The 22557-nt window shown below is 42.1% G+C and overlaps 1 protein-coding gene across 4 annotated transcripts in view; it reads left to right on the top strand.

Annotated features, from left to right (window-relative positions):
- LOC115226545 (mothers against decapentaplegic homolog 3) overlaps positions 1 to 22557 on the top strand; it is a 76353-nt gene that overhangs the window by 47470 nt on the left and 6326 nt on the right. For 3 of the 4 annotated variants that reach the window (XR_005004344.1, XR_005004343.1, XM_029797547.2), the window contains exons 2-7: positions 2501 to 2539; positions 11333 to 11526; positions 12065 to 12208; positions 13940 to 13999; positions 18570 to 18602; positions 20622 to 20834. Coding sequence is in view for 2 of the 4 variants with exons in the window: in XM_029797547.2 (XP_029653407.1) it covers positions 2501 to 2539; positions 11333 to 11526; positions 12065 to 12208; positions 13940 to 13999; positions 18570 to 18602; positions 20622 to 20834 (683 nt within the window). In the remaining 2 variants the exon portion in view is untranslated. The remainder of the gene's footprint in view (positions 1 to 2500; positions 2540 to 11332; positions 11527 to 12064; positions 12209 to 13939; positions 14000 to 18569; positions 18603 to 20621; positions 20835 to 22557) is intronic. The other variant, XM_036515200.1, reaches the window with a different exon arrangement.

The following is a 22557-nucleotide window of genomic DNA, read 5'->3' as shown; positions in this document are numbered from 1 at the left end:
GCGAAGAACAATGACCCATCCATCTCCTGGAGAAATGGACATTCAGCCATTCACAAACGATGAGCAATATAATTACAGATCAAATGCTCGTTATTTTGAAAAAATAATTACAATTAATAAATGATTTGTATTTTATTTTAAAAGTTGGGAGCTATATTTCAATCACCCTGTATATATATATATATATATAATCAGTAATCATAAAGGGTAAAATTATTTAATTAATTAGTAATTAATAATTCTACCGAGTAGTGATCGGTATGTTAAAAGGACCATTTACGGTAAACTTAAACATTACTTTATATAATTATGAGTTTAATTATAATTAGGGTTTAGTTCGGTATGTAGCGAAGCAAATTTTTTTGCTGAACCCTAATTATAATTATACTCCTAATTATATAAAGTAATGTTTAAGGATAAGATCATTAATTAAAAATAAAATAACGATCTTATCAAGTGGCCAGCATGGAAAAAATAATCTTCAAAGGTAAATAATTATTAAAATTATAAATTAGGGTATCAACGAGATAACACCATGCTGAAAATAGCGGCCACGATCCGACTCTAAAACCACTTTAAGTGTTCATCATATATGAACACTTAAGGTAGTTTTAGAGTCGAACCATGGCTGCTATTTTCAGCATGGTATTATCTCGTTGATACCCTAATTTATAATTATATATATATATATATATATATATATATATATGTATATAACATATATATATGTATATAACATATATATATATATATATAACATATATATATATATATATATAACATATATATATTATATATATAACATATATATATATATAACATATATATATATAACATATATAACAATATATATATATATTATATATATAATATATATATATATATATATATATATATAACATATATATATATATATATATATATAACATATATATTATATATATATAACATATATATATATAATTAATGTAGGATAAAAATTTTTTCGGGGAAAAAATTTTATCAATGGCCAGCATATCAAAAAATGCCTTTAAAGGTAAAATTTATACATAATTTACAAGATAAGGGCAGAAGAAAAATTGCAATGCCAAATTTGTCGAAACAAAAAATTGTCGATAACCATTATAATTTATGCGTCTCGAAACAAACCGATAGAAATCTCTAAAAAATTCGTTATTACCGTATGGGTCCAATTTCGGGGTTCATTCATAAGAAATTTTCCCCTCCTCAGCGGTAAAAACGAATTTTTTAGAGATTTCTATCGGTTTGTTTCGAGACGCATAAATTGTAATGTATATATATATTTTATTTTTATTTTATCTAGTTTCAGCTCACGAGCTGTGGCCATGCTGGGGCACCGCATATATACAGGGTGATTGAAAAGTAACCCTCTATTTAAAAATTCTTATGAATTATTTATTAATTGTAATTTTTACAAAACAAAGGATACGAGAGGAAAACTTTTAGTATGAGGTTTTATGTAAAATTTGATATGGGTTCCAGATGGCGCCACCAGCTTCCTGAATCGCCTAGGAATTGGATTGACTGATTTCACCAGGACTCTTGTGGGATGGAAGAAGACGTAACTTCTTGTATTTGCCCTTCGAGTTCTTCTAAAGCCTTTGGTTTGGTACGGTAGACTTGTTCGTTTGACCAACCCCCAAAAGAAAGAAATCTCAGGGTGTGAAGTCGGGACTCCTGGCTGGCCACTCACGCGAAGAACAATGACCCATCCATCTCCTGGAGAAATGGACATTCAGCCATTCACAAACGATGAGCAATATAATTACAGATCAAATGCTCGTTATTTTGAAAAAATAATTACAATTATAAATGATTTGTATTTTATTTTAAAAGTTGGGAGCTATATTTCAATCACCCTGTATATATATAATATATATAATCAGTAATCATAAAGGGTAAAATTATTTAATTAATTAGTAATTAATAATTCTACCGAGTAGTGATCGGTATGTTAAAAGGACCATTTACGGTAAACTTAAACATTACTTTATATAATTATGAGTTTAATTATAATTAGGGTTTAGTTCGGTATGTAGCGAAGCAAATTTTTTTGCTGAACCCTAATTATAATTATACTCCTAATTATATAAAGTAATGTTTAAGGATAAGATCATTAATTAAAATAAAATAACGATCTTATCAAGTGGCCAGCATGGAAAAAATAATCTTCAAAGGTAAATAATTATTAAAATTATAAATTAGGGTATCAACGAGATAACACCATGCTGAAAATAGCGGCCACGATCCGACTCTAAAACCACTTTAAGTGTTCATCATATATGAACACTTAAGGTAGTTTTAGAGTCGGACCATGGCTGCTATTTTCAGCATGGTATTATCTCGTTGATACCCTAATTTATAATTATATATATATATATATATATATATATATATATGTAACTACAAGAATCTGAAGCTAATTTGTTTTAATTAATTAAAGAAAGACTTTAAACTGTTAGTTTGTTTTAATTTGCAGGGGCGGCTTGGCTGGGGTTGAACACTTTCAAAATTACTGGTAAGTGCTGTATTTTTAGGGTGTTTTGGGGTTGCATACTGGCATACAGAATACATGAGCATCAATACTAATATGCACTCACCCACATATAAGCATATTTGCATAGATACAGATGCATACATACAAATAAGTGCATATACTACATACATGCACACACACATATATCGTTGTTATTATGCAAAAGTGTTGTAAGTCCAAAAAGTTTTTTCAGAAAACGAAAAAATAGTTTCACCATTCCATAGCAAAACCTTCGTACTACACTTTGACAGTTTTTGATATCTTGGCATCTGAAGGAGGTGGAGATACGATAGTTTGACCAAAAGAACTGGCTATTGCAAGCAGAAATAAATATTGAAAAAAAAAAAACACATTTGGTCAAACATAGTTAAGTTAATTTTTTGGCTCAAAAAGCAAAAAGCAAGGCCATGTAGGGGGACATGGAGTTATGTACAGGGAGGGTGTTCATGCAAAGAGTTCAGGCTATTTCTGGTCAAGAGAGACTTTGAACCGAGCGGTCGTCGGCATCTTCACTATCTCGTCTGGCAGCATATTCCACGGATCCGCAAATGGACAGACAAAGGGATTAAGTTGATTACATCTACCTCAGTGCGTAACTGGTACTTATTTAATCAATGCTGAAAGGATGAAAGGCAAAGTTGACCTTGGCGGAATTTGAACTCAGAACGTAACGGCAGACGAGATATCGCGAAGTATTTCACCCGCTGCGCTAATGATTCTGCCAGCAATTTCTGAGATGAGCAATTTAAATATTATATGTTAGTCAGACCGGTGTCACCCTGATTGCTGCTTTCACAACATTTCTGCTGTTGTATGTTCCAGCTTTCTTCAGGTGTCTTGTGATTTCACCTGAATGTCTTGTCTAGGTGAATGCCTCTATCCTTTAAGCCAGGCCCATTGGCTGTGACTGAGTCAATTTCTCAGGCTTATAAAGCTCCATTGATGTCTTATACCAATTCCATATCGATTGGAGAATAAAATTCTATATTTCTGTGGTGAGGAATTTTTATATTTTATATTTATTTGGAGAGGTGTCCTCTTCTTGGTTGTTGCTTTCAGACAAGACGTTCAGGTGAAATCAAAAGACACCTGAAGAAGGTTGGAACATACGACAGCCTAAAATATTCTTTTCTACTCTAGGCACAAGGCCTGAAAATTTTTTGGGAGGCAGGGTCAGTCAATTTGATCGACCCCTGTAAGCAACTGGTACTTAATTTATCAACCCTGAAAAGATGAAAGACTAAATTGACCTTGGCAGAATTTGAACTCAGAATGTAAAGACAGATAAAATACCGCTAAGCATTTTGCCCAGCGTATTAATGGTTAATGTTTCTGCCAGCTCACCGCCTTAGCCTAAAATATTGTGAAAGCAACAACCAAGATGAGGACACCTCTCTAAATTAATTTAATACATAATATAAAAATTCCTCACCACAGAAATATAGAATTGTATTAAACACCATATGCAGTTTTTCCTCCTCTCTAGAATTCCATTTGCCAGAGACGGTTTTTTACTTTCAGTTTCATTTTCATCCTACGAATTGTATCTACGGAAACTGCACACAATTTAACAGTTGTTCTCAGTGACTGAAGCACCAGCCATCCATGCAAATAAGTCACAAATTTTAATTTAGTTAAATACAACTATATTTTTTTATTCTTTTACTCGTTTCAATCATTTGACTGTGGCCATGCTGGAGCACCGCCTTAAAGGATTTTTTAAGTCAAAGAAATCAACCCCCAAATTATTTTTTGTAAGCCTAGTACTTATTCTATTGATCTCTTCTGCCGAACTGCTAGGTTACAGGGCATGTAAACACACCAGCATCAGTTGTCAAGTAATAGTGGAGGACAAACACAATCACAAATATACACAGGGGAGGCACATGGCCTAGTGGTTAGAGCAGCGGACTCGTGGTCGAGGGATCTTGGGTTCGAATCTCAGACCGGGCAATGTGTGTGGTTATGAGCGAAACACCTAAGCTCCAAGCGGCTCCGGCAGAAGGTAATGGTGAACTTCTGCTGACTCTTTCGCCACAACTTCCTCTCACTCTTTCCTCCTGCATCTTGCAGCTCACCTGCGACTGGCCGGCGTCCCGTTCAGGTGGGGAACCTATACGCCAAGGAAACTGGAAAACCGGCCCTTAGGAGCCAGGCATGGCTCGAGAACGAACAAACAACAATAAAAAATATAGATATACATACATACACAGATACATATATATGACAGGCCCCTTTCAGTTTCTGTTTACCAAATCCTCACAGAAGGCTTTGGTCTGGCCGAGCTATGGTAGAAGACACTTGTCGAAAGTGCTACGTAGTGGGACTGAACCCCGAACCACGTGGTTGGGAAGCAAGCGTTTTACCACACAGCCACACCTGTATGCAAAAAAAAAAAAAAAAACCAAAAAAAGAACCGAGGGTTATATTTTGGAGTACAAAGCACACACAACACATATGTAAACCCACACAGTACATATCCACAGATGAGAGTAGTTTTAAATTTGTCATATTGCCAATAGAAAAAACATAAAAAAAGCAGCAAAATAAAATTGGTGTTTCCATTATTTTGTCCAACCCCTCTCTCTTTTTCCCTTTTTACTCTTTTTCTTGTTTCAGTCATTTGACTGCGGTCATGCTGGAGCACCGCCTTTAGTCGAGCAAATCGACCCCGGTACTTATTCTTTGTAAGCCTGGTACTTATTCTATCGGTCTCTTTTACCGAACCGCTAAGTAACAGGGACGTAAACACACCAGCATCGGTTGTCAAGCAATGCTAGGGGGACAAACACAGACACACAAACACACACACATACATATATATATACATATATACGACAGGCTTCTTTCAGTTTCCGTCTACCAAATCCACTCACAAGGCATTGGTCGGCCCGGGGCTATAGCAGAAGATACTTGCTCAAGATGCCACGCAGTGGGACTGAACCCGGAACCATGTGGTTGGTTAGCAAGCTACTTACCACACAGCCACTCCTGTGCCTATATATATGTGTATATATATTTTACCTTGTCTTTTTGTTTTTCAGTTATTAAATTGTGGCCATGCTGGGGCACTGCCTTGAAGAATTTTGGGTCAAATGAACTGACCCCGGTATTTAATTTTTTTAATCCTGCTACTTGTTCTATCGGGGTTTTTTGCTGAACTGCTAAGTCCTGAAGTTTTAAGCACACCAACACCATTGGTCAAGCGGTGGTGGGAGACAAACACAGACATAAGCACACACGTGCTTGTGTGTACATGATGGGCTTCTTTCAGTTTCCGTCTGCCAAATCCACTCACAAGGCTTTGGTCGGCCCGGGGCTATAGAAGACGACATGTGCCCAAAGTGCCACGCAGTGGGACTGAACCCGGAACCATGTGGCTGGGAAGTAAGCTTATTATTTCCACACAGCTGTGCCCGCGTCCATGTGGTGTTGGTTTATGACCTTGTAAACTAGCGATTTGCAAAAGAGTCCCGTAGAATATGTGCCAGGCTTTAAAAATAAAAAGGGGATGGGGTCAGTTTGTTTGGCTATGTTCATAGCATAGGGGCAGGAGTGGCTGTGTGGTAAGTAGCTTGTTTACCAACCACATGGTTCCGGGTTCAGTCCCACTGCGTGGCACCTTGGGCAAGTGTCTTCTACTATAGCTTTGGGTTGACCAAAGCCTTGTGAGTGGATTTGGTAGACGGAAACTGAAAGAAGCCCGTCGTGTGTATATATATATATATATATATATATATGCGTGTGTGTGTTTGTGTGTCTGTGTTTGTCCCCCTAGCATTGCTTGACAACCGATGCTGGTGTGTTTTATGTCCCCGTCACTTAGCGGTTCAGCAAAAGAGACCGATAGAATAAGTACTGGGCTTACAAAAAGAATAAGTCCCGGGGTCGATTTGCTCGACTAAAGGCGGTGCTCCAGCATGGCCGCAGTCAAATGACCGAAACAAGTAAAAGAGAGAGCATGGGTCAAAAGATACACTCTGGAATTGTCAAAGACTTGCTTCAATTTTTTCTAAAATTAACTGAAATTAATAAAATAACGATGAATACACCCTTGCTCATGCATGATGAACAAAACGAATAATTATGGCAATTAATAATGGCAGCATAATTATAAATGAAGAATGGCAAATGTTTTGGTGCTTGACTTTTGGCCCACCCTGTTGTTTATATAAATGTTTTAATCACAGTTTTTTTGTTTTCAAAGCCAAAGGAATTCAAGCTGCACAAATAATACAGGCTGATGGGTTTTATCTGGTATTTCAATATTTTCAGGGTTAGGACCCCTTCCTCAGGAAATCTCTAGAGAAAAAGTGTTGTTTGCTGACTTCTCTGGGTCTATATATATATATATATATGTGTGTGTGTGTATAAAGGTGGTGAGCTTTTTCATGGAAAAAAAAAAGCACCTTTTTGATGTAAATAATTTTTGGTGTTAACATTTTTGAATTTTTTCTTCTATGGAAGGAAGAGCAAGCCTTCTTCTATCATACTCTCAATTTTGGTCAACTTGCGCCGCAGGGTCTCGGAGGAGATAGTGTTAGTTGAAGGCTACCAAACCCTGCCACACAGAGACAACTTCAGCTTTATATATAGAGAGATTGAATGCTTGCACCAGCACTAGTGAGGTCACCATGTCACTCACAAGACAAGATCCCTTTAACAGAGTAGGATATAGTATTGAGGGAGAGGAAAATGGGGGATATTTCAGTTTACATCCCTGTGTGTGGATGTGTATTGTTCATCATCATCATTGTTTAACATCCCTTTTTCCAAGCTGGCATGGGTCGGACTGTTCTACAGGAATTGATAAGTCAGAGGTCTGTCCCAAGCTCCAGTGTCTACTCTGGCATGTTTTCTACAGCCTGATTCCCTTCTTAATGCCAACCATTTTACAGAATTTTTAAAAAGTTATTTACTCTTTTACTCTTTACTCTTTTACTCGTTTCAGTCATTTGACTGCGGCCATGATGGAGCACCACCTTTTAGTCGAGCAAATCGACCCCGGGACTTATTCTTTTGTAAGCCCAGTACTTATTCTATCGGTCTCTTTTGCCAAACCGCTAAGTGACGGGAACGTAAACACACCAGCATCGGTTGTCAAGCAATGCTAGGAGGACAAACACAGACACACAAACATATACACACACATACATATATATATATATATACATATATACGACAGGCTTCTTTCAGTTTCCTTCTACCAAATCCACTCACAAGGCATTGGTCGGCCCGGGGCTATAGCAGAAGACACTTGCCCAAGATGCCACGCAGTGGGACTGAACCCGGAACCATGTGGTTGGTTAGCAAGCTACTTACCACACAGCCACTCCTGCGCCTATTTTCTACAGATCTTTTTGTTTTAGAAATTCGAGCCAACACTGAAAATTACGTTTCGTATGTGTCTATGTAAACAATGCAATCGAAGACAGAAAAATAGCTAATGTGTGTATATACACATTTCGGGAGTTATTACTATTTCTTCAGTACCACATCCCACCCATTAACCATTCATGAATTTATTACATGCCCTAACCACTGAGCCATGCCGCCTTCACACATGACGTTGGTAGGTATATTATGGACTTGCAGCAACACGAAACCATGATGTTTGAATAAGTGATCCTGCATTAAAGCCACAGCTTCACGCTGTAAAATCGACAAAGGGTTTTATTGATTCCGAATGTCAGGTGCCAGTCTCTGACGGCTTCTCTTGGTGGCTCTGCCACACATGGAGACTGACCATTTTTGATGGCTTCACTAAAGAATCACAGTATTTGCGATTCCTTTTATGGTTACCGTTGTTGTTGTTATTGTTGTTGTTGTGACTTGTGTTGTCTTTCGTTATTGTTGGTGTTGTCGTAGCTGTTGTGTTGTTACTGGAGATGTGTTGTTGATGTTGTCGTTGCTGTAGACATTGTTTTTGGCTATTATTGATGTTGTTGTAGCTGTTGTTGTGTTGTTACTGCTGTCGTTGTTGCTGTTATTGATGTTGTGGCTGTTGTTGTTGTTAGTGTCACGAGTTGTGTTGTTGTTGCTGTTATTGTTATGTTCTTTTGTTCCTGTCCTTTGTATTAATGTCGTTACCATAACAACTACAAACTCTTTCACACAGTTAACCAATTCCTTAGGATTTCGAATATATCCCCCCTATACTACAAGGCGGTAGTTTGCAGAGGGGCTGATTAGGCTGTTATCTTGAGCAGGTCAAGCAGGAGCATAAAAGCCTCCCTCACTGGTTCATGAGATTTCCATTCTAAAAGCGAGAGTGAGTTTACTGAGAGACGAATCCCTTTAGCATCCGATCGTGGCCGTGCCAGCCTCGTCTGGCACCTGTGTCGGTGGCACATAAAAAACACCATCCGAGCGTGGCCTCGTCTGGCACCTGTGTCGATGGCACATAAAAAACACCATCCGAGCGTGGCCGTTCGCCAGCCTCGTCTGGCACCTGTGTCGATGGCACATAAAAAACACCATCCGAGCGTGGCCGTTCGCCAGCCTCGTCTGGCACCTGTGTCGGTGGCACATAAAAAACACCATCCGAGCCTGGCCATTCGCCAGCCTCGTCTGGCACCTGTGTCGGTGGCACATAAAAAACACCATCCGAGCGTGGCCGTTCGCCAGCCTCGTCTGGCACCTGTGTCGGTGGCACGTAAAAAACACCATCCAAGCGTGGCCGTTCGCCAGCCTCGTCTGGCACCTGTGTCGGTGGCACATAAAAAGCACCCACTACACTCACGGAGTGGTTGGCGTTAGGAAGGGCATCCAGCTGTAGAAACTCTGCCAGATCTGACTGGCCTGGTGCTGCCTTCGGACTCCCCAGACCCCAGTTGAACCGTCCAACCCATGCTAGCATGGAAAGCGGACGCTAAACGACGACGATGATGATGATGATGATGATTATCACCCCAAATGTAATCCTTATTTATCCATGTTATTTTGAATTAATCCTGAATTATCTCATGGCTTTGAGATTTCAACGATGTGACTGTTTATTTGCAGAATGACATTGTAGGGTAGGTGTGAGAGGTGAGATCTGGTTGGTTTGAATATAAAACAGATAGAATATTTGAGTCCAATGTGGCCAGTTTAAATGTTAAATGTTTAAAATAAAAAATATTTTGAACTGTTTTTCCATGACATTCAACTAAAAGTGTCAGGTGATGCTATACGCCCGGTCTTGCGTTTATCCCTTTCATTGGGCTGCTGTCCTTGTTCAAAGCAGATCTGAAGTATTCAGCCCTTTAGCAATCAGATTAATCTGTCAAACGTAATACGTTTTTTATTCACATTGTTTGCAATTAATGATCCTCTTTGCTCCTTACAAGACATAAACCATTGACGACTTATCTCCCCTTTTCTTCACTCTGGGTGCTCTTCTGGGCCTCACAAGGATCCACTAGCGTAGCTGGGAGAGGTCTGCCTGGGTGGTTCTTTTCAGGTCTGGGGGTGGAAAACAGAAGGGCCATCCCGGGTGGCACACTCTAGCTACGCTGGTGCCAGGATCCCTGCTTTTTCGGACCTACCTCAGTATCCCACCACCAACTATTTTTAAGGGCAGGAAAATGCAAAGTTAGAGAAACGTGGGCGAGAATTCAAAAGCAGCAGGACCCGGGAGAGGAAGACCTTTTTTTCAAAGAAACATATGACGGACTGTAGCAAAATCAGAAAGGGGGCTGCAAGGAAAAAGCAGTGACCCAACTGGAGAAAAATCACCGACCCATGTCGGCATGGAAACGTGAATGTTAAACAATGATGATGATGAGAATTTTACTAAATTCCCTGAGTGCCCGTGTGGTAAGAAGCTTGCTTCCCAACCACATAGTTCCAGGATCAGTCCCACTGCATGGCATCATGGGCAAGTGTCTTCTACTATAGCCTCGGGCTGACCAGATCCTTGCAAGTGGATCTGGTTGATAGAAACTGACAGAAGCTCATTGTATGTTTTACTGTCTGTCTGTCTCTCTCTCTCTCTCTCTCTCTCTCTCCCCAGATCAATGACGATGGCAAAGGGAGATAATCACCCAGGGTTTTACCCTTAAAAACGAGGCTTTTCCCCCTCCATATTTAAAAAGGATCTCAGGCCAGCCGTATTTGGGGGTCTAAAGATACTCTCTGTAAGGCTAACCCCCTTATGAGTGAGAAACCTAGGGTAACCTCATAAACCGGCCTACCCCACTATAATATATATAGTTATATGTATATATGTATGTATTTGTGTGTTTGCGTTTGTCTCTCCACCACCGCTTGACAACCGATGTCAGTGTGTTTACGTCCCTGTAACTTAGCAGTTCAGCAAAAGAGACTGATGGAACAAGTGCCAGGTTTACAAGGAATAGGTCCTGGGGTCGATTTTTTTCAAATAAAAAGGCGGTACTCCAGCATGGCTATAAAAACCCTGCCAAAACAGTCATAGAAGTCTGGTGCAGTCTAGCTGGTTCACTCTGCTGGGTTGGCGTTAGGAAGGGCATCCAACCGTAAAAATCCTCCCCAAGCACTCACAGAATTCTGGTGCAGACTTCTGCCTGACTACCTCTGTAAAAACCATCCAACCCATTCCAGCACGGAAGGTGGATGTTTAAACAATGATGATTTTGCTCAAGGTGTGCCATACAGTGGGATTGAACCTGGGACCCACATGGTTAGGCAGCAAACTTTTTTTCAACCACACAACCAAGTCCTGCATCTTTTTTTAATCAGTTTATTTTGTTAGAAATTCGATCGTGAAATTATTGAAGTCTTAATTTTTCTTTTGTTTTGGCCCTTTTCTAGCTCTTTAGATGGTCGGTTGCAAGTATCTCACCGCAAGGGCCATCCGCACGTGATTTATTGCCGTCTGTGGCGGTGGCCAGATCTACAAAACCATCAGGAATTGAGGGCTGTCGAGAACTGTGAATACGCTTACCATTTGAAACGTGAAGAAGTTTGTGTGAATCCTTACCACTATACCAGAGTGGAGGCCCCAGGTGAGTGTCTTGGCTGGGATTTGAACCCGCTTGCTCGTTTGTTTTAATCAGTGGTCTTTCTCTTTTCTCAAACACTCCTCTCTCTCCTTCATACTCTCTCTCCTTCATACTCTCCTTCATACTCTCTCTCTTTCATACTCTCTCTCTTTCATACTCTCTCTCCTTCATACTCTCTCTCCTTCATACTCTCTCTCCATCATACTCTCCTTCATACTCTCTCTCTCTCTCTGTCTCCCTTTCTCCAGTCCTCTCACCACCACCACAACCACCATCATCACTACTACCACCCACACCACCATCATGACTACTACCACCACAACCATTACCGCCTCTAACACCACCACCATCATCACCACCACAACCATCACCACCAGCACTTTCATCACTACACAGCCATCACCATCGCACTACTACCAAAACTACCACAACCACTGCCACTGCTAACACCACTACCACTACCACCACCACCACCACCACCTCCATTCTTGTCCTCTCCACCACATTCTCTCACCGTGTCCACGACTCTCTCTTTTTTCAGTCCTTCCTCCGGTTCTGGTACCTCGACACCAACCCAATGAGATTCCCGCCAGGGAGAACTTCCCGCCACTGACTGACTATGCAACAACAGTACCAAACACAGACTTCCCGGCTGGAGTTGATGAAAATACATTCAATATACCAGGTTTGTGCACACTGATCTTTCTATTATTATCATTATTAATCATCGTTTAACGTCTGCTTTCCATGCTAGCATTATTATGGGTGAATTGTGCAAGAATGGCCAGTATAAATGGACCAATTCTCAGGTTTCGCCTGTCATGGAAAAAGGTTTTATAAAAGGAGAAAGGGGCTCTCTACCCACCTTTTGACCAGGCTCCCGTTGGCTTTTATGGGTTTTTTCCACCAGGAACCTTTCGAAGCGCCTCCCCCTATTGGGAGTTTTTCATTGTTAAATATTTTGTTGTTAAACAGTTTTTACTCGGATTTTTTCAAAAACGGACAAAACCCCTTTGTAACCTTTCGTCCTGTTTTGTCCCTTTATGTTTTCCAATCATGTTTGTCAGCCCTTGTGGCCAATAAAAAGAATTAATTATTATTATTATTATAAAGGCAGTGAGCTGGCAGAAACGTTAGCACGTCGGGCGAAATGCATAGCTGTATTTCGTCTGTCGTTATGTTCCGAGTTCAAATTCCGCCGAGGTCGACTTTGCCTTTCATCCTTTCGGGGGTCGATAAATTAAGTACCAGTTACGCACTGGGGTCGATGTAATCGACTTAATCCCTTTGTCTGTCCTTGTTTGTCTCCTCTGTGTTTAGCCCCTTGTGGGTAGTAAAGAAATAGGTTGTTTCGTCTGTCTTTACGTTCTGAGTTCAAATTCTGCCGAGGTCGACTTTGCCTTTCATCCTTTCAGGGTCGATAAATTAAGTACCAGTTACACACTGGGGTCGATGTAATCGACTTAATCCGTTTATCTGTCCTTGTTTGTCTCCTCTGTGTTTAGCCCCTTGTGGGTAGTAAAGAAATAGGTTGTTTCATCTGTCTTTACGTTCTGAGTTCAAATTCTGCCGAGGTCGACTTTGCCTTTCATCCTTTCAGGGTCGATAAATTAAGTACCAGTTACACACTGGGGTCGATGTAATCGACTTAATCCGTTTATCTGTCCTTGTTTGTCTCCTCTGTGTTTAGCCCCTTGTGGGTAGTAAAGAAATAGGTTGTTTCATCTGTCTTTACGTTCTGAGTTCAAATTCCGCCGAGGTCGACTTTGCCTTTCATCCTTTCGGGGTTGATAAATTAAGTACTAGTTACACACTGGGGTCGATGTAATCGACTTAATCTGTTTGTCTGTCCTTGTTTGTCTCCTCTGTGTTTAGCCCCTTGTGGGTAATAAAGAAACAAATTATTATTATTATCATCATAAGGTGGTGAGCTGGCAGAATCGTTAGCATGCCAGGTGAAATGCTCAGCGGTATTTCACATGTCTTTATGTTCTGAGTTCAATTTCCGCCAAGGTCGACTTTACATTTCATCCCTTTGGGGCCGATAAATTAAGTACCAGTTGCATACTGGGGTCAGTTGAATCGACTGGTCCTCTCCCACCAAATTTCGGGCTTTGTGTCTAGAGTAGAAAAGATGAGAAACCATGAGAGCCACTCATGGGTTAGGGCTAGGGTGGTTTGACTGAGGACTGGGAAGCCAGGAGGCTGCACCAGGCTCCAATCTGATCTGGCAAGGTTTCTACAGCTGGATGCCCTTCCTAATGCCAACCACTCTGAGAGTGCAGTGGGTGGTTTTTGCACACCACCGGCACGGGGCCAGTTGGGGAGCACTGGTACAGAATTTTTTCAGCCCTCTGCGGCCAGGTTGGTAAGAAAAAGGGTTAACATTTCCTTTGTTTCTTTCTTCTACTTTCAGAAACTCCACCTCCGGGCTATATTAGTGAGGATGGTGACACTACAGACAACCAAGGAATGGGTAAGTACGACCTGTAACACTCGGATGAGTGAGAGTGAGACTGAGAGTGTTGAGTGAGAGTGAGACTGAGGGAGTGTTGAGTGAGAGTGAGACTGAGGGAGTGTTGAGTGAGAGTGAGACTGAGTGAGAGTGAGACTGAGGGAGTGTTGAGTGAGAGTGAGACTGAGGGAGTGTTGAGTGAGAGTGAGACTGAGGGAGTATTGAGTGAGACTGAGGGAGTATTGAGTGAGAGTGAGACTGAGGGAGTGTTGAGTAAGAGTGAGACTGAGGGAGTGTTGAGTGAGAGTGAGACTGAGGGAGTGTTGAGTGAGAGTGAGACTGAGGGAGTATGAGTGAGAGTGAGAGTGAGACTGAGGGAGTATTGAGTGAGAGTGAGACTGAGTGAGAGTGAGACTGAGGGAGTGTTGAGTGAGAGTGAGACTGAGGGAGTGTTGAGTGAGAGTGAGACTGAGGGAATGTTGAGAGTGAGACTGAGGGAATGTTGAGAGTGAGACTGAGGGAGTGTTGAGAGTGAAACTGAGGGAGTATTGAATGAGAGTGAGACTGAGGGAGTATTGAGTGAGAGAGACTGAGGGAGTATTGAGTGAGAGTGAGACTGAGGGAGTGTTGAGTGAGAGTGAGACTGAGGGAGTGTTGAGTGAGAGTGAGACTGAGGGAGTGTTGAGTGAGAGTGAGACTGAGGGAGTGTTGAGTGAGAGTGAGACTGAGGGAATGTTGAGAGTGAGACTGAGGGAATGTTGAGAGTGAGACTGAGGGAGTGTTGAGTGAGAGTGAAACTGAGGGAGTATTGAGTGAGAGTGAGACTGAGGGAGTGTTGAGTGAAAGTGAGACTGAGGGAATGTTGAGAGTGAAACTGAGGGAGTATTGAGTGAGTGAGACTGAGGGAGTGTTGAGTGAGAGTGAGTTGTTGTTCGTTTATGTTTTCTTTTTTTGTTTTTTGTTTTTGTGTTTGCTTTTGTTAGGGATTGATTAGCAGGAAGGGGCATTTGTAGCGCCCTCTGTGACTGACTTTTCGACATGGCCAATGTCTGAGTTCAAATCCTGCTGAGGTCAACTTTGCTGTCAGAGTTGAAACAATGTACGAATCCTTAGCTTTGAGATTTCAATGATGTGATTGTATATTCTTAAAATGACATTGTTGGGTAGGTGTGAAAGGCCAGAGGTGGCCGGCTTCAATACAAAACAAGGGGAATATCTGGGCCACACGTGGCTGTTTTACATGTTAAAGGGTTAAAAAGAGTAGGGAGTTTGTTGAGGGTAGATTTGCCTATTACATTGTGTAAGGTCATGTGACTAAACAGAAGCTCCCTCACCGGTTCATGTGGTCCCTATTTTTAACCCTTTAGCATTCAGGTTACCCTGTCCAATGCAATGCTTATTTATTCACATTGCTTTTAATTAATCCTGGATTATCTCACAGCTTTGAGATTACCATGATGTGATTGTTTATGTTTTTGAATGACATTGTAGAGTAGGTGTGAAAGGCTGGACATGGCTTGCTTGAACATGAAACCAGGTTTGGGTTGGATATGGCTGGTTAAAGAGAATAGGGTTTTTGTTGAGGGAAGATTTAGCTGTTACATTGTGTAAGGTCCACTGGTTCCTACGGTCCCTATTTTAACCCTTAAGCCTTCAGATGACCCCTGCCAAATGCAATGCTTATTTATTGACATTGCTCTGAATTAATCCTGACATTATCTCACGGCTTTGAGATTTCAATGATTTGACTTTATTTTCAGAATGACATTGTAGGGTAGGTGTGAGAGGTCGGATCAGGTCAGTTTGAACACAAAACAAATAGAATATTTCATCTAGGTTTGGCTAGTTTAAATGCTGAAGGGGTTAAAGAGAACAGGGAGTTTGCTGAGGGGAGATTTGGCTGTTACATTGTGTAAGGTCAAGTGACTAAATAGAAGTTCCTTCACTGGTCCCTGTGGTCCTTATTTTAACCCTTTAGCATTCAGATCCCTCTGTCAAATGTAACCCTTGTTTATTCACATTGTTTTGCATTAATCCTTGATTATCTCACAGCTTTGAGATTCCAATGATTTGATTGTTTATTTCTTAGAATGACATTGTAGGGTAGGTGTAAGAGGCTGGATCTGGCCAGTTTGGACATAAAACAGGTAGACTATTTGTGGGCATAATACAGGCATGTAAAATGGTAAATGGTTAAACTCACAGACGCCATAACATTGTGAAGACTGAAAAATATTGTTCGGTGGTGGGCAGGTGCGATCGTCTGCAGAATGTCTTAATTGCCTGCTAAACGAGCAATCCAGCTGATACCGACTGTTTTGGTAGAGGAATGGCTGGTTAGGTTGACCAGCGGCAAGATTGGTATGTTGGTTGGTTGGTTGGGGTGTGGGGGTGGAAAGAGAGAGAGAGGGAGAGAAAGAGAGAGAGAGGGAGAGAAAGAGAGAGAGAGAGAGAGATGGATGGATGGATAGATGATCAGGGGCTTATTTTGATAAAATAATGTAGAGAGAGAGAGAGAGAGAAAAACAGATAAAGTAAGAGAAGGATGGGTGGGAGAGAGAGAGAGAGAGATGGGAGGAGGAGAGAGAAACAGATAGGGCAAGAGGGAGTGAGAGAGAGATGGGTAGGCCAAAAGAGAGAGAGAGATACAGATAAAGCAAGAGAAGGATGGGTGGGAGAGAGAGAGGTGGGAGGAGAGAGAGAAACAGATAGGGCAAGAGAACCGTATGAGGGAGGGAGGGAGGGAGAGAGAGATCAATAGGCCAAAAGAGAGAGGGGAGTGAGAGAGATGGGTAAGCCGAGAGAGAGAGAGGCAGCTGGGCTAAGAAAGAGTGGGAGAGAAAGAAAGATGGTTTGATAAGTAGACACATGGAGATAAGTATAAAGACTAATGCAGAGAGAGAGAGAGAGAGAAAGAGAGGGGGCTGTTGACTTAGATAGAGAGAGAGACTTACAGTGAGAGAGAGAGAGAGAGAGAAAGAGAGGGGGCTGTTGACTGAGAGAGAGAGAGAGAGAAAGAGAGGGGGCTGTTGACTTAGATAGAGAGAGAGAAAGAAAGAGAGGGGGCTGTTGACTTAGATAGAGAGAGAGACTTACAGTGAGAGAGAGAGAAGTAATCAGAAAGATAGAGTGTCATACAGGCTGACTGAGAGACAGAGTAAGATAGGTAGACAGAGACAGAGAGAAGGGAGGGGGGAGAGGTGGGGGAGACAGAAAGAGTTTTGTAGACTGTGATACTAAACAACCAATTATCAGAACTGTTTCATTCTCCACCTATCTTGCTGCTATTACTCTGTGTATGTAGCCCTAGGTTGACTTAATCCTGTTGACTAGATTTCGTAGATGGAGACAGTGTGGAAGCTTGTTGTGTGTGTGCACATATATGTTTCTGTGTGTATGTATGCATATATATATATATGTATGTATGCATATATATATATATGTATGTATGCATATATATATATGTATGTATGCATATATATATATGTATGTATGCATATATATATATGTATGTATGCATATATATATATATATATATATATGTATGTATGTATGTATGCATGTATATATGTATGTATGCATATATATGTATGTATGTATGTATGCATATGTATATATGTATGTATGTATGTATATATATATATGTATGTATGTATGTATGCATATATATATATGTATGTATGTATGCATGTATATATGTATGTATGCATATATATATGTATGTATGCATATATATATGTATGTATGCATATATATATATATATATATATATATATATATATATAATCACCATCATCACATGACCGACCAGTCCATCAGATGTAGTTACACATTGCTGGTCACAATGCGCTTCGCATTGTTTTAGCCTTCGAATGACGCCACCCCACTGGCTAAGCGAGCAGGCCAACAGAAGAAAGAGTGGCGAAAGAGTACAGCAGGGATCGCCACCACCCCCTGCCAGAGCCCTGTGGAGCTTTTAGGTGTTTTCGCTCAATAAACACTCACAACGCCCGGTCTGGGAATCGAAACCGCGATCCTATGACCGCGAGTCCGCTACCCTAATTACTGGGCCATTGCGCCTCCACATATATATATATATATATTTCTATCTTTTATCTTTTCAAAGAAAACGTTTCTCCCAGTGTTCACTATTTTCCTCTCGTTCTGGCCTAACAACCCTCCATGCTTGTTTTCGTTTGGTTTCCCTGTGTGTCTCCACTGTGCTGTTTTTGTTCCCAACTTCGATGCTCCGTAAATCCTAAATTTCGTTTTAGAATTTATGGGAGCAAAACTTAAAAGAACAGAGAAAGATCCGGAACTAAAATTTGAAAGAGATTTCCTTTCAGATGCTTTGACATCTCTTTGCATTCTATCACAGATTTTTTTCCCTCTGACCCAAGGGGCCACACATTTCGAAGGTGGCGGGGGGGTTATAGCTGATTGAGGCAACCTTCAGTGCTTGGTTGGTTCTCTCTTCCATTGACCTCCAATACATGAAAACTGACCCCAGCAATACTTTAACATCACGTATTCATCCAATCCGGTCTTTGTTATTACATGCTCACAAACTGTTTCTTCCTTTTTCCTACAGATGGCGTTGATTTGTCTCCAAGTCCCCCTATAGGTAAGTCTGCTCGTTACGTATTTGTCTGTCTGTCGGTCTGTCCGTTTATTGGTATTGCGTGGCACCTCGGGGCTGAACCAAAAACCATTTGGTCGGGAACCTCCTTGCTGCACAGCCATGCCCCTCAGATAATATGCGACGGGCTTCTTTCAGTTTCTGCGTACCAAATCCTTTCACAAGGCTTTACTCTTTTCTCTCTTTTACTTGTTTCAGTCATTTGACTGCGGCCATGCTGGAGCACCGCCTTTAATCGAGCAACTCGACCCCGGGACTTATTCTTTTGTTAGCCCAGTACTTATTCTATCGGTCTCTTTTGCCGAACCGCTAAGTGACGGGGACGTAAACACACCAGCATCGGTTGTCAAACAATGCACATACATATATATACATATATACGACAGGCTTCTTTCAGTTTCCGTCTACCAAATCCACTCACAAGGCTTTGGTCGGCCCGAGGCTATAGTAGAAGACACTTGCCCAAGGTGCCATGCAGTGGGACTGAACCCAGAACCATGTGGTTGGTTGGCAAGCTACTTACCACACAGCCACTCCTGCTTTGGTTGGCTTTTTTTTTGGTTTTTTTTTTATTTCTCTTTGCTTTTGTTAGGGATTGATTAGCAGGAAGGGGCATCTGTAGCCCCCTGTGTGACTGACTTTTCGACATGGCCAATGTTCTGAGTTCAAATCCCGCCCGAGGTCAACTTTGCCCCGTCATTCCTGTCAGAGTTGAAACAATGTACGAATCCTGCATTATCTCTTATTTGGCCAAATCTTCCCCACAGTAGAATTGAACTTGGGACGGTGCGATTGGGAAGCAGGTCTCTCTTACTGTGTGAAAAACAGAAGTGGGGTTGTTCGCCCCCCCCCCCCACAAGTGAATGATTCAGCGATGCAAGGGAAATAACTCCTGTATGTCTTTGCCAAGATGACTGCTTGATATTGCTTAATAAAGGCAAGCGTCTGCTACTACCGCCTCCACCTACTCCTAATCCTTTTCCTTCTTCATTGTCCCCTTACTGGCACTCGAGCCCCGTGCTGGTAGGGTGCCAAGAGCACCATCCGAGCGGGATCGTTGCCAGAGCAGCCAACTGGCTTCCGTGCCGGTGGCACGTAAAAGGGCGCCATTCGGACGTGATCGTTACCAGCATCGCCTTACTGGCACCCGTGCCAGTGGCATGTGCAAAAAGATTCGAGCGAGGCCGTTGCCAGTACGGCCTGACTGGCCCCCATGCTGGTGGCATGTAAAAAGCACCCTCTACACTCTCTGAGTGGTTGACGTTAGGAAGGGCATCCAGCTGTAGAAACTCTGCCAGATCAAGATTGGAGCCTAGTGCAGCCATCTGGTGAAGGGCTTCTTTCACTTTCCGTCTACCAAATCCACACACAAGGATTTGGTTGGCCCGAGGCTATAATAGTAGACACTTGCCCAAGGTGCCTCGCAGTGTGAATGAACCCGGAACCATGTGGTTGGTAAGCAAGCTACTTACCACACAGCCACTCCTGCGACTAAACCTTTCTTTCTTTTCTTTTCTTTTATTTGTTTCAGTCATTTGACTGCGGCCATGCTGGAGCACCACCTTTAGTCGAGCAAATCGACCCCGGGACTTATTCTTTGTAAGCCCAGTACTTCTATTGGTCTCTTTTGCTGAACCGTTAAGTGACGGGGACATAAACACACCAGCATCGGTTGTCAAGCAATGCTAGGGGGACAAACACAGACACACAAACATATACACACACACATACACATATATACATATATACACATGTATACGACGGGCTTCTTTCAGTTTCCGTCTACCAAATCCAAAGACAAGGATTTGGTTGGCCCGAGGCTATAATAGTAGACACTTGCCCAAGGTGCCACGCAGTGTGAATGAACCCGGAACCATGTGGTTGGTTAGCAAGCTACTTACCACACAACCAACTCCTGCGACTAAACCTATAAATTTTCTTTTTTCTTTTCCTTTTTGTTCTCCGTTGTTCTCATTTTTTGTCCTGTGTTCCATTTTTTTGCAGATGCTCAGCCTGTGACATATCGAGAGCCAGATTTCTGGTGTTCGATTGCCTACTACGAACTAAACACCAGAGTAGGCGAGACTTTTCATGCCTCACAGCCGTCTCTCACCGTCGATGGCTTCACCGATCCTTCCAACTCTGAGCGCTTCTGTCTTGGTCTGCTGTCCAACATTAATAGAACACAACAAGTGGAGATGACTAGAAGACACATTGGTAAAGTAGCAATCACTCAGCTGGGGGGGCTTCTGGGGCTGCTGGGGGTTTGCTGCAAAGAAGGGGGCCTTTGGGGATATGGCTGTGTTTGGTCTGTGCTTGTGTGTGTGTGTGCGTGTCTATGGTTGTGCTGTGTGTGTGTTAGTGTGTGTGTGTGTGGTTATGTTTGTGTGTTGCTGTGCTGTGTGTGTGTGTGTGTATGGTGTTGTGTGTGTGTGGGTGTGATGGTTGTGTGTGTGTGTGGTTTTGCTGTTTGTGTGTGTATGGTTGTGTTGTGTGTGTCTGTGGTTGTGATGGTTCTGTTGTGTGTGTGTGGTTTTGCTGTTTGTGTGTGTATGGTTGGGATGTTTGTGTGTGGTTGTGTTGTGTGTGTGTGGTTGTGATGGTTTGTGTGTGTGGTTTTGCTGTTTGTATGTATGCTCAAAATGTTTTTATGTGCCACCTGCATGAGGGCCAGTCTGGCGGCACTGGCAACGACCATGCTCAAATGCTTGAATGGTGCTTTTCTTGTGTCACCAGCATGGGATCCAATCCATGGCCCTGGCAACGATCACGCTCGGATATGCTTCTAACGTTCCACTGGCATGAGTGCCAATCAGGCATTACTGTATCGGCCACGTCTGCGATTTTGATTTGTTTACACTTGCCTCGATGGGTCTTCGCAAGCAAAGTTCATTGTCCAATGAATGAGGGGTACTCATAAGTGGGCCAGTTACACCTGCTGGCAAAGGCCATGGGCTATGGTCTCACTTGTCTATAATATAAATTGGACATGGGCGATCGTTGTATTCTTTCTTGTCTTGAGGTTCACTGCCAAACGCTGCGTGGATTTGCGTGAAAAATGGCGAGTGGCTGTGTGGTAAGTAGCTTGCTAACCAACCACATGGTTCCGGGTTCAGTCCCACTGCGTGGCACCTTGGGCAAGTGTCTTCTGCTATAGCTTCGGGCCGACCAATGCCTTGTGAGTGGATTTGGTAGACAGAAACTGAAAAGAAGCCCGTCGTATATATGTATATATATATATATATGTGTGTTAGGAAGGGCATCCAGCTGTAGAAACATTGCCAGATAAGACCGGAGCCTGGAGCAGCCTCCTGGCTTCCCAGATCCCCGGTCGAACCGTCCAACCCATGCTAGCGTGGAGAACGGACGTTAAACGATGATGATGATGATGTGTGTGTATGCGTTTGTGTGTCTGTGTTTGTCACCCTAGCATTGCTTGACAACCGATGCTGGTGTGTTTACGTCCCCGTTACTTAGCGGTTCAGCAAAAGAGACCGATAGAATAAGTACTGGGCTTACAAAGAATAAGTCCCGGGGTCGAGTTGCTCGATTAAAGGCGGTGCTCCAGCATGGCCGCAGTCAAATGACTGAAACAAGTAAAAGAGTAAAAGAGTACACGTGGAGACGGGGGCACAGATTGGAATGCAGTTTGTATTTTTCCCTGACCCCCATACTTACCGAGAAAATCGATTAGAACTCTTTCTAATGGAATTTCCCTCTTTCTTCTGCCATTAAAACAATCAGTTGCTTAGAAGCTGTTTTCTGACGGGATGGGAGTTAGGAAATTTTCACATAGCTGGAGGCTCCAATCGAAACAGGGGACCCAAAATGATAAGGTTGACAAATGCTGTTATAGATTATGCCAAACCAAAAACGATCTCAGCCACATCATCCAAACAGACCGGGTGAAACCGGGCTTACATGCTTGTTACATATAAAC

Source organism: Octopus sinensis, linkage group LG30 (assembly GCF_006345805.1).
Source record: "Octopus sinensis linkage group LG30, ASM634580v1, whole genome shotgun sequence".
Lineage (NCBI taxonomy): Eukaryota > Metazoa > Mollusca > Cephalopoda > Octopoda > Octopodidae > Octopus > Octopus sinensis.
Note: the sequence above shows the minus strand (reverse complement) of the source record. Positions and strands in the feature narration are given on the sequence as shown.